Genomic DNA, 12672 nt, shown 5'->3' with positions numbered 1-12672 from the left:
AGCAGGGATCCACTTCCCTCACGGGAACTGCTACTCACCACCTCCTCTGACAGGAAAACTTCAAGGAGCCCTGGAACTGACTCTGGAAGCCTCAGTCAGCACTTAACCACCTTCCACCAATTTTATCCCCTGCCCCTCTCCATCTCTCTCTCTCCCCCATACCTCTCTCTCTTCTCTTTCTCTGCGTCTCCTCCTCCTCTCTCGCTCCCTTCCTCCACCCACTGTTAGGGCTGTGATGGTCATGGAATTTTAGATGATGGTAGTTGGACCGCACGTCACGGACACCGGCGTCTCGCTTCCAGACAAACTAAACACCTTCTTTGCCAGCTTTGAGGATAATATAGTGCCACCGTCGTGGCCCGCTAATAAGGACTGTCCCCCCCCCCCCCCCCCCCCCCCCCCCTCCTTCTCCGTGGCCGACGTGAGTAAGACATTTAAACGTGTTATCCCTTGCAAGGCTGCTGGCCCAGACCATGCGCTGACCGGCTGGCTGGTGTGTTTACGGACATATTCAATCGCTCCCTGTCCCAGTCTGCTATCCCCACATGCTTCAAGATGGCCACCATTGTTCCTGTACTCAAGAAGGCAAATATAACTAAACTCAATGACTACTGCCCCGTAGCACTCACTTCTGTCATCATGAAGTGCTTTGAGAGACTAGTCAAGGATCATATCACTTCCACCTTACCTGCCACCCTAGACCCACTTCAGTTTGCATACCGCCCCAACAGGTCCAGAGACAATGCAATCGCCATCACACTGCACACTGCCCTATCCCATCTGGACAAGAGGAATACCTATGTAATAATGCTGTTCATTGACTACAGCTCAGCATTCAACACCATAGTACCCTCCAAACTCATCATTAAGCTGGAGGCCCTGGGTCTCAACCCCGCCCTGTGCAATTGGGTCCTGGACTTTCTCACGGGCAGCCCCTAGGTGGTGAAGGTAGGAAACTCCACTTCGCTGACCCTCAACACTGGGGCCCCACAAGGGTGCATGATCAGCCCCCTCCTGTACACCCTGTTCACCCATGACTGTGTGGCCATGCATGCCTCCAACTCAATCATCAAGTTTGCAGACGACACAACAGTAGTGGGCTTGATTACCAACAACGACGAGACAGCCTAGAGGGAGGAGGTGAGGGCACTGTGTGGTGTGGTGTCAGGAAAACAACCTCTCACTCAACGTCAACAAAACAAAGGAGATGATCATGGACTTCAGGAAACAGCAGAGGGAGCACCCCCCTATCCACATCGAAGGGACAGTAGTGGAGAAGGTGGCAAGTTTTTTAAGTTCCTCGGTGTACACATCACAGAAAAACTGAAATGGTCCACCCACACAGACAGCGTGTTGAAGAAGGTCCCTCTTCAACCTCAGGAGGCTGAAGAAATGTATCTTGTCACCTAAAATCCTGGCAAACTTTTACAGATGCACAATTAAATAAAGGTGAAATAAATAAATAGACTCATATCACTGGCCACTTTAATAAATAGATCACTAGTCACTTTAAACAATGCCACTTGAATAATGTCAACATCTTACATTACTCATCTCATATGTATATACTGTACTTTATACCATCTATTCCACCTTGGCCATCGCTCATCCATATATTTATATGTACATATTCTTATTCCATCCCTTTAGATTTGTGTGTATTAGGTAGTTGTTGGGTAATTATTAGATTACTTGTTAGATATTACTGCACTGTTGGAGCTAGAAACACAAGCATTTCGCTACACTCGTATTAACATCTGCTAAACACGTGTATGTGACCAATAACATTTGATTTGATTTTGAGTGAAGGAAAAGCAGCCAAAAAGTGCTCAGCATATGTGGGAACTCTTTCAAGACAGTTGGAAAAGCATTCCAGGTGAAGCTGGTTGAGAGAATGCCTAGAGTGTGCAAAGCTGTCATCAAGGCAAATGGTATTCAGACCCTTTGCTATGAGACTCGAAATTGAGCTCAGCTGCATCCTGTTTCCATTGATCATCCTTGAGATGTTTCTACAACTTGATTGGAGTCCACCTGTGGTAAATGCAATTGACTGGACATGATTTGGAAAGGCACACCCTGTCTATATAAGGTCCCACAGTTGACAGTGCATGTCAGAGCAAAAACCAAGCCATGAGGTCGAAGGAATTGTCCGTAGAGCTCCAAGACAGGATTGGCACAGATCTGGGAAGGGTACTAAAAAATGTCTGCAGCATTGAAGGTCCCCAAGAACACAGTGACCAAGACTCTTCCTAGAGCTGGCCACTCAGCCAAACTGAGCAATTGGGGGAGAAGGGTCTTGGTCAGGAAGGTGACCAAGAACCCGATGGTCACTGACAGAGCTCTAGAGTTCCTCTGTGGAGATGGGAGAACCTTCCAGAAGGACAACCATCTCTGCAGCACTCCACCAATCAAGTGTGCCAAAAGGCTCCTGAAGATTATCAGACCATGAGAAACAAGATTCTCTGGTCTGATGAAGCCAAGATTGAACTATTTGGCCTGAATGCCAAGTGTCAAGTATGTAAACCTGGCACCATGCCTACGGTGAAGCATGGTGGTGGCAGCATCATGCTGTGGGGATATTTTTCAGCGGCAGGGACTGGGAGACTAGACAGGTTCGAGGCAAAGATGAACGGGGCAAAGTACAGAGATATCCTTGATGAAAACCTGCTGCAGAGCGCTCAGGACCTCAGACAGGGGCGAAGGTTCACCTTCCAACAGGACCACAACTCTATGCACACAGCCAAGACAACGCAGGAGTGACTTCGGGACAAGTTTCTGAATGTCCTTGAGTGGCCCAGCCAGAGCCCGGACTTGAACCCAATTGAACGTCTCTGGAGAGACCTGCAATTAGCTGTGCAGCAACGCTCGCCATCCAACCCGCATTTGGGTATTTTAAATGTGGTCACCCTACTGTCATGAGTACGAAAATGAACCTGCGGGAAAGTGGCCTCCATCAGTTATTCGAGTGCATACGGATGGCAGGTCTTTTCCCCCCTGCCCCTCTTTCTGCCCAGTTTCTGACTCTATGGGTGAGCAAATGCTCACTCCTTGACTCCAGGGCTTGGAGTGGAAAGTGGCATGTAGCAGAAGGTAGAAAGACAATGGAGTAAACTAAAAACAGACATTGCACACACTGGAGTTGTGTATCACGTTTAACAAACCAAACATTGAAGTACCGTTATAGAAGGTAAAGTAAAAACCCAAACCGGTCCATGCGTCAGGACCGGTATATAGTAAAAACCGGAATACCGCCCGCCCTATGATCAATTGATGTTTTACTGATTGCAGTAAAGCTCCGATGATAGAGCTAAATGTGGAATACTCGGAAATGTGTAGTTCTGACTATGCTCTTCAAGACTTGATGGTATTAAAACCAAATAGTTATTAAAACCAAACAGCACGTTGATGTCAATGGTTTTAGCGAAGCTGGGGGGTCTCCTTGCCCCCCAGCAGCCAAATCGAACGCTATAGTGACGTTTTATAGGCTTACAGTCCAAAAATACATATTTTCAAGTGGCACTCACCCAAGACTAACCAGGTTTTCCTCCAACCTTTTTTTTGCGAGTAAAGTACATGTTGCATTAAAAAAAAGTCACGATAGGCCTGATGTAAACAGCAAATGTGTCAGTAAACTTTCCAAATGTCGACAAAACAAAATGCACTAGACAAGGTGGGATCTTTTTGTGTCTGTAAAATTAATTATGTGAGAAATGGCGGTGTAAACGCTTCTATTCACAAATATTTACACAACAACCTTCTTATCGAAGTAGGAGTCACTCGATGACATGTTGTGTGGTCTTCCCACTACGACTCAGGAAAGCATGCCACTTATTAGGCTTCAAATGAAATAAGTTGTGGTGAAAGTGCAATGATGGATGAGCTTGAAGCTCCTTTCCTATAAATATCGAGGGTCTTATTCTGATGACATGATCATCGATGCTTGGCTGCCATTTCACAAATAAAAATACTCTCACTCTTTTGTCCATAATAATATACAGTTGAAGTCGGAAGTTTACATACACTCATGGTGGAGTCATGAAAAATATTTTTTCCACCACTCCACAAATTTATTGTTAAGAAACTGTTGTTTTGGCAACTTGGTTAGGACAACTACTTTGTGCATGACACAAGTATGGATGTATTTCAAGGCCTACCTTCAAACTCAGTGCCTCTTTGCTTGACATCATGAGAAAATCAAATCAGCAAAGACCTCAGAAAATGAATTGTAGACCTCCACAAGTCTGGTTCAACCTTGGGAGAAATTTCCAAACGTCTGAAGGTACGACGTTCATCTGTACAAACAATAGTACGCAAGTATAAACACCATGGGACCACGCAGCCGTCATACCGCTCAGGAAGGAGACACGTTCTGTCTCCTAGAGATGAACGTACTTTGGTGCGAAAAGTGCAAATCATTCCCAGAACAACAACAAACCTTGTGAAGATGCTGGAGGAAACAGGTACCAAAGTATCTATATCCACAGTAAAACGAGTCCTATGTCGACACAACCTGAAAGACCGCTCAGCAAGGAAGAAGCCACTGCCCCAAAACCGTCATAAAAAAGCCAGACTACAGTTTGCAACTGCACATGGGGACAAAGATTGTACCTTTTGGAGAAATGTCCTCTGGTCTGATGAAACAAAAATGGAACTGTTTGGTCATAATGGCCATCGTTATGTTTGGAGGGAAAGGGGGGATGCTTGCAAGCCAAAGAACACCATCCCAACCGTGAAGCACGGGGGTGGCAGCATCATGTTCTGGGGATGCATTGCTGCGGGAGGTACTGGTGCACTTCACAAAATAGATGGCATCATGAGGGAGGAAAATGATGTGGATATATTAAAGCAACATCTCAAGACATCAGTCAAGAAGTTAAAGCTTGGTCGCAAATGGGTCTTCCAAATGGACAATGACCCCAAGCATACTTCCAAAGTTGTGGCAGAATGGCTTAAGGACAACAAAGTCAAGGTATTGGAGTGGCCATCACATAGCCCTGACCTCCATCCTATAGAAAATTTGTGGGCAGAACTGAAAAGGTGTGTGCGAGCAAGGAGGCCTACAAACCTGACACAGTTACCCCAGCTCTGTCAGGCAGAATGGGCCAAAATTCACCCAACTTATTGTGGTAAGCTTGTGGAAGGCTACCCAAAATGTTTGACCCAAGTTAAACAATTTAAAGGCAATGCTACCAAATACTAATTGAGTGTATGTAAACTTCTGACCCACTGGGAATGTGATGAAAGAAATAAAAGCTGAAATTAAATTGTTCTCTCTACTATTATTCTGACATTTCACATTCTTAAAATAAAGTATCTACCTAAGACAGGGACTTTTTTACTAGGATTTCACTATATAACGCACCAGTTTTTTGTGACAAAACCATCAGTAAAGTATAAAATGCAACGGAAACCCATTTAACTAAATTCTTTATTCGGTACATGTATGTAAGCACAAACGTAATATTAATGTGTGCTATGTCATCAAGCACAGCCTTTTATTCACAACAAGTCAATATGATGGGAACACCTCTGGTGGGGAAATGTTTTCTGCAGATTTTAGAATATTCACATGGAAATCTGTCACCAATTGGATGGAAATCTAGCTAGTGATAAAGCGTGAATGTGCGCACTCATCGGGGATATGGCCGATGTTCTCTGCTGGTGCCAATAAGATACTGTTCACTCAATTAAGTTGAGAAATTTGATAACCTTCCCATGTGAAAAAAAATGCTATAGTTTACTATAGAATACTACAGCACTTACTATAACATCATGTAGTAAACTATAAAATACTATAGGAAATACCACTGTAATGTCCCGCAAAAACACTACACTTTAACTATAGTAAATACTACAGTATTTATACTATAGTTAACTGTAAATACTGCAGTATACTACAGTGTATACTACAGTATTTATACCATACCATATTCTTTTTTATGTGGGTAAAAGTCAGATTACAGTATTTTCATTGAATTCACTTTACAGCAATAGCAATTTTCCAAACTATGTTTTCCTTCGACTGCCCTTCAGACTGTAGGCAATGCGATTTAAAACAATCCACAGCTTATTTATTTTTTTTAAAGAAGCTAATGGTCTTGTGTGGCCAAATCATTCTTTCTGGTGTAGTAACCTATTTGGATTGATTTTATTAAGTTCTGTGTAGACAGGAGTTGGCTAATTAGGCTTTATTATCAATGTAATTCAGTTTATGGAAGCACCGGCTATGCCCTTCCCTCACATAGACTTAGACTACTGTGTGTGTGTGTGTTTGTGTATAAGAAGCCATCTAGACAACCAAGATGTGTGTTAAACATGGGAAGAATACAGGTCTATTAATATCAAACAAACAGAATGAGCATTTGTAATTTTACATGTGTGTTTGTGGGTGGGTGGGTTGGTGGGTGGACTGGTTGTGCTTGCTGAGGGCATTTATCAGCCAGTGGTCCTCTTATTCCCTCCAATCTATTCTCCCCCATCTTTCTATCTCTCCTCATCCCTCTCTGCCTACTACTCTCTTTCCCTCCCCCTGCCCTCCATCGTTCCTTCCTTTCTCTCTCCTGTGTGTGTGTATATGTGTATATGTGTGTGTATGTGTGTGTGTGTGTGTGTGAGACGAGGGACAGGCGCTAAGCCACATTTCTCTCTCTCCCCCTCAACTACGTTAGCGGACTAGCTAAAAACAGCGATTCTAAATGCAGTCTCAATTGCTGCATATCAAATTGTTCCTAAGAATCTGAGGTTTAAGTTTATTGAAGTTTATTTTAATTTTGGGCCTATTGAGTGGGGCAGTAGTCTAAGGCACTGATCCGTGCTAGAGGCGTCACTACAGATCCGGGTTCAATCCTGGGCTGTGTCGCAGCCATCCGCGACCCATGAGGCGACGCGCAATTGGCCCAGCGTCGTCCGGGTTAGGGGAGCTTTTGGACGGCTGGAATGTCCTTGTCCCATCGCACTCTAGCGACTCCTTGTGGCGGCCGGGTGCATGCATGCTGGCTTCGGTCGCCTCGGACCCATTGGTGTAGCTGGTTTTCGGGTTAAGCGAGCAGTGTGTCAAGAAGCAGTGCAGGTTGGCAGGGTCGTGTTTCGGAGGAGGCATGGCTCTCAACCTTCGCCTCACCCGAGTCCGCACGGAAGTTGCAGAGATGGGACAAGACTGTAACTACCAATTGGGGAGAAAAAAGTGTGAAGTACATTTACACACTTTATTCACAACATACAAAAAAAATATTTATGCAAAACAAACCTATTTAAATCACCAGTTTATCATAATAAGCACGAGCCTCAAACAGTATAATTCTCACTCAGCGTCCAGATTTTGTCACGTGACCTAACCCTCTGCCATAGGAGCAAAGCAGGAAGTAAAATTTGTGCTCTGATTTGTTGATTCAACTCAACTGACATTACAAAAAATACATTCTATTGCAAGAGCCACATCATCAGTTAACATAATTTCTATGACATTCTACATTACCATGGAAATTATTGCATCACAATATCAGGCAGCCGTTGCTAGTGTACCCGTGAGTTTAACAGTCAAATTGCAAGGGTTAGAGGTTCCAAGCCTGTTCTATTCATTTTATTTCTATGTGTGCTGTTGCTACATTGTGGTCACTTCAGTCAGATGTTCGTTCGACGAATAGGGGAAAAAAAAGAAAAAAAAGATTCAGTTATGGCGGTTATTTTATTTCCATGCCGGTCTTCATCCATAACCGTCAGTTATACGGTAATTGTGCCAGCTCTACCTCACTGTCACTCTCTTGTGAATGTGCTGTTCATATCTTCTTGAGGTCAAGGACTGGTTCAGTCTGTGGCAATAAGACTCACTCCCTGAAATGTTTTTACTTGGGTTCCATTCCATCCTACCGTAGTGGTTGTTTGTCCATTCAGCCAACGTTCCTTTCAGTCCAAAGCATGTGGGTTAGAGCTATGATTGAATCGCAGACCACCACCTACTCACTGTGTGCTTCTTCCACCATTAACCAGCCTCAAGGTTATTTCCAATCAGTATCATGTCTGACTCCTGTATGACTCCTTTAGTCCCTGTAGAGTTGGTTAAGCCTAGCAGACTGGAGCGAGTTATTTGATTGGATGCCTCTTAGTGTTGGGTCTGCTGAGCAAACTGAGGAGTGTGATTGGGAAAAGAAAGACAATGAATTTCAAATTCTCTCTCTCTCTTTCCTATTTTCTCACTCTTTTTCTCTCCCCTTTAGCTGTCTTTATTTCTCCTGATAAAGCCTCAAAACAATGCGAGATCAATTCCCATTCAAGCCTAATTCATGAATATAAGAACAAGAGAGGGTGGAATACAATGTCTGTTGGAAAACAAGCATCACATTTTGTAAAGAGCATCATAGACGTACGTGACTGACATTCATATTGTTGTTTATTGTCGACGGCTCAAGGTAACTGTCCTGAGTCCTCTAACGATATTGATGATGGGTGTGTCCCCAAGTACGCAGGCGCGCACACCATTTTGCATGAGTTTAAAAGAGCAATCCCCGCTCCTGCTGGGATTGATCTTTGGAAAGACACTTGAAGTGACATTGATGACATGCTCGTTGTGTCTGGGAAAAGAACTCTCTCTGTGAGTCAACAAGTGGAAGTGAAGGGGACATGAAGAATGTGAATACGAGCCTTCTATGATGTGAAAATAGAAACAGTGAGTGACCCGTGTCTGTCTGTGTCTCCTGGTGCAGGTTGGCGTGGTGTTACACTACTCGTCCCTCTCCACCATGCTGTGGCTGGGGGTGATGGCCCGGAACATTTACAAGCAGGTGACCAAAAAGCCCCTTCAACACCAGGACAGTGACCCGCCTACTCACCCCAAACAGCCCATGTTGAGGTAAACACAATCCTCCTCTCTGGGTGACCCCTTGTGTGTGTGTGTGTGTGTGCGTGCATGCAGTATATGTGTACGCATGCCTGCTTGTCTACACGTGCAGCTGATCGTGCTTGTTGTGAATGTGCTGTTGGTATCTTTTTTAGGTCAAGGATTGGTTCGGTGCACAATTCTATGCTTTCTTATTTCATTTCTTTCCCTGCTATACTGTATGCCTCATGCGAAGATGCCTGTACAAATCTGTACACAGTAGTATTGGCCTGGTATTTTTGCCCGTGCTTATTAAATCTTCATTCCCACTTAATTCAAGCCTTTGGATACTGCTTCTCTTTTATTAGAGGGTGTGGATTTTGAACCTTTGTCTTAACCTTTCTGTAATGTTCTGTTTCTGAAACGCTGTTAGCTACAGAGAGAATAATCATTAGCCTTGTAGTTTAGTAGGTTCAAGTTCATGTTGTATTGTCAAATGCACAAGTACAGCGAAATGCTTGACTTGCAAGCCCTACCACCCAACAGTGCAGTAAGCAATATCGAAATAGTATAGCTAATAAATATATAGTAAAGAAAACACAAATAATAAGAAATGAGAGAGGCAGCTATATACAGGGTCCGTGCCAATACCAAATGTACAATGTGCATTACTGGAGTATTTGAGGTTGATATGTACATGATAAATAAGGATGATAAATAATAATAATAATAATAATACTAAACAGTATGGCAGCAGCATAAGTGGTGTGTGTGTGTGTGTGTGTGTGTGTGTGTGTGTGTGTATGCGCGCGTGCAAGACTGTAAGGGTAGGCATGATAGGCGGAGATACATGTAAACAGGGATGAAATGTGACTAGTAGCAGGAATATGTAAATACTTATGGTAATATATGAGTGGTAATATATACATGTAAACAGGAGTAATAGTGACCAGTAGCAGGATAAATGGATACCAGAAGGTGATACAACCAGGATGCTTTCGATGGAGCAGCTGTAAAAGTTCCTCAGGATCTGAGGGGCCATGCTAAATTGTTTCAGCCTCCTGATGGAGAAGAGGAATTGCTGTGCCTACTTCCCGATGGTACTGGTGTGTGAGGGCCATGATAAGTCCTCAGTGATGTGGACACCAAGGAACCTGAAGGTTACTTGAAATTAAGGATAGTATAAGTAAGACATGCTCGGTAGATTCTGTATAAACCTTAGTTGTGTGTGTCTGTTTTTTAATTTTCTTCTAATAGCACGATTACCATGGGTTTCACTTGGAGAGTTACTGGTTCATTTATCTGAAGAGAATGTATACAGTTTGGCTCTTCATTAGCTAGTGCTTCTCTTACACTTACTAATGTCAGTAAGTCAAATGTTGAACTTGAGTCACTCTCTGCTTTAGGGAAGAACTTTTAGTTTGAATAATATGACACACCATTTGGAAATGACTGATTAATACCCTAGATTGCTGGGAGCCGAGGATATTCTTTTTAATCAAACCCATTTCAGAAATGGGGCCTGTTCAATTTAGAGACTCCTGTTAGTGTGGTAGAGATGCCATTCAACGAGCTGTCTGCTGCTTAGCAACTATCACTAAGCGTGGAGGTAGGGAGGGAGAAGATACTGACATTTGTCCAGGGAACATGTGTTGATTAACATCATCATATGCATTATCATCTCACGGTCATTATCACTTTCACAATCACTGTTCAGCATCTTGTCATCACTATAACCGTAGGAAATGGAGGGGAAGCCACTGTGGAAAATGTATCTCACAGGACAACAAATTACGGTGACGGTGCAAGGATGGTTTGCAAACTGACATGTTACACATGTGACCAAATTAAATATATTCAAAACTCAACTACAGGGAACAAGTCTGAGCCAAGTAGTAGGTGACTGATGGGTCAGAGTAAACTATAGAGGTACTATCACCCTCCGTTTTCTTCTTCTTATGATTTTGAGTCCAAGTACCTATTGAGGTAGACAGAGGAAGTTGTTTGGTTTCGATGATGATAAATGGGTTTGGTTTGTGTGTTGGCTGAGTCCTCTGGCTGAGACTGCTTTGCTGGGAGAGAGTGAGAGAGGGAAGAGCAATAGCGGCGAGAGAGATGAAATAGTGTTGATCCGGCGAAAGGAGAGAGAGAGCAGATTTAAACTATTACCTGTTACCATGGTGCCCACCCAAGGCTCGACACAATTGCCTCAATCGCCTGTGAGCCTGCTGAGCCTGCATTGTACGTAAGCTTTCAGAGCTGTGACCTTATCACCAATCTCAATCTGTTTAACGTTTGATCTTGGCTTAAAGAAAAATGGCGCCGGAGGAGATGGCCGCCGTTTTACGGTCTCCTAACCAATTTTGGGGGTTTTTCACGATATTTGTAAATTATTTTGTACATAATGTTTCTGCAACCATATCTTACGGCAGAAAAGAGCTTCTACATATCAGGACAGCGATCACTCACCTCGGATTAGACAAAGATTTTTTCAACAACAACAACAGCAGCAAGCAGGACTCACACGATAATCTCCAAACACCCCACAGGGCAGACATCCCAATTATTCTCAAAAGTAAGCGACGCAGAGGAAGTAGAGCCGGATGCCTCGTCCGGACCCGCAGAAGGCAACTAGGAAAGCTGCCGTTACCATCAATATTACTCGCCAACGTGCAATCATTGGACAATAAACTAGATGAGGTACGGTCACGAATATTCTATCAACGGGACATCAAAAATTGTCATATCCTATGTTTCAGGGAATTGTGACTGAATGACGACATGGATATTCACCTAGCGGGATACACGCTGCACCGACTCCGGTAAGACGAGTGGAGGCGGTCTGTGCATATTTGTAAACAACAGCTGGTGCACAAAATCTAAGGAAGTCTCTAGATTTTGCTCGCCTGAAGTAGAGTATATTGTGATAAATTGCAAGCCACACTACTTGCCTAGAGAGTTCTCAGCTATACTTTTTGTGGCTGTTTATTTATCACCACAATCAGATGCTGGCACTAAGACTGCACTCAGTCAGCTGTATAAGGAAATAAGCAAACAGGAAACCATTCACCCAGAGGCGGCGCTCCTAGTGGCCGGAGACTTTAATGCAGGGAAACTTAAATCAGTTCTACCAAATCTCTATCAACATGTTAAATGTGCAACCAGAGGGAAAACAATTCTAGATCACCTGTACTCCACACACAGAGACACGTACAAAGCTCTCCCTCGCCCTCCATTTGGTAAATCCGACCACAACTCTATCCTCCTGATTCCTGCTTACAAGAAAAAATGATAGCAGGAAGCACCAGTGACTCGGTCTATAAAAAAAGGGTCAGATGAAGCAGATACTAAACTACAGGACTGTTTTGCTAGCACAGACTGGAACATGTTCCCGGGATTCTTCCGATGACATTGAGGAATACACCACATCAGTCACTGGCTTTATCAATAAGTGCATTGAGGACGTCTTCCCCACAGTGACTGTACGTACATACCCCAACCAGAAGCCATGGAATACAGGCAACATTCGCACTGAGCTAAAGGGTAGAGCTGCCGCTTTCAGGGTGCGGGACTCTAACCCGGAAGCTTACAAGAAATCCTGCTATGACCTGCGACGAACCATCAAACAGGCAAAGTGTCAATACAGGGCTAAGATTGAATCATACGACACCGGCTCCGACGCTTGTCGGATGTGGCAGGGCTTGCAAACTATTACAGACTACAAAGGGAAGCACAGCCGCAAGCTGCCCAGTAACACGAGCCTACCAGATGAGCTAAATCACTTCTATGCTTGTTTCGAGGCAAGCAACACTGAGGCATGCATGAGAGCATCAGCTGTTTCAGACGACTGTGTGATCACG

At 43.9% G+C, this 12672-nt stretch overlaps 1 protein-coding gene and 1 non-coding gene across 3 annotated transcripts in view; both read left to right on the top strand.

Annotated features, from left to right (window-relative positions):
• Positions 1-12672, top strand: part of LOC110502313 (adhesion G protein-coupled receptor A3) — a 260754-nt gene that overhangs the window by 224991 nt on the left and 23091 nt on the right. For both annotated transcript variants that reach the window (XM_036959858.1, XM_036959857.1), the window contains exon 17: positions 8700-8845. In XM_036959858.1, the coding sequence (XP_036815753.1) occupies positions 8700-8845 (146 nt within the window). The remainder of the gene's footprint in view (positions 1-8699; positions 8846-12672) is intronic.
• LOC118943949 lies at positions 3410-3507 on the top strand. Its single transcript, XR_005039294.1, has one exon. It is a non-coding gene; the product is annotated as a small nucleolar RNA SNORA16B/SNORA16A family (small nucleolar RNA).

This window comes from Oncorhynchus mykiss, chromosome 23 (genome assembly GCF_013265735.2).
Source record: "Oncorhynchus mykiss isolate Arlee chromosome 23, USDA_OmykA_1.1, whole genome shotgun sequence".
Taxonomy (NCBI): domain Eukaryota; kingdom Metazoa; phylum Chordata; class Actinopteri; order Salmoniformes; family Salmonidae; genus Oncorhynchus; species Oncorhynchus mykiss.
The sequence above is the reverse complement of the archived record's forward strand: the minus strand, read 5'-3'. Positions and strand labels throughout refer to the sequence as shown.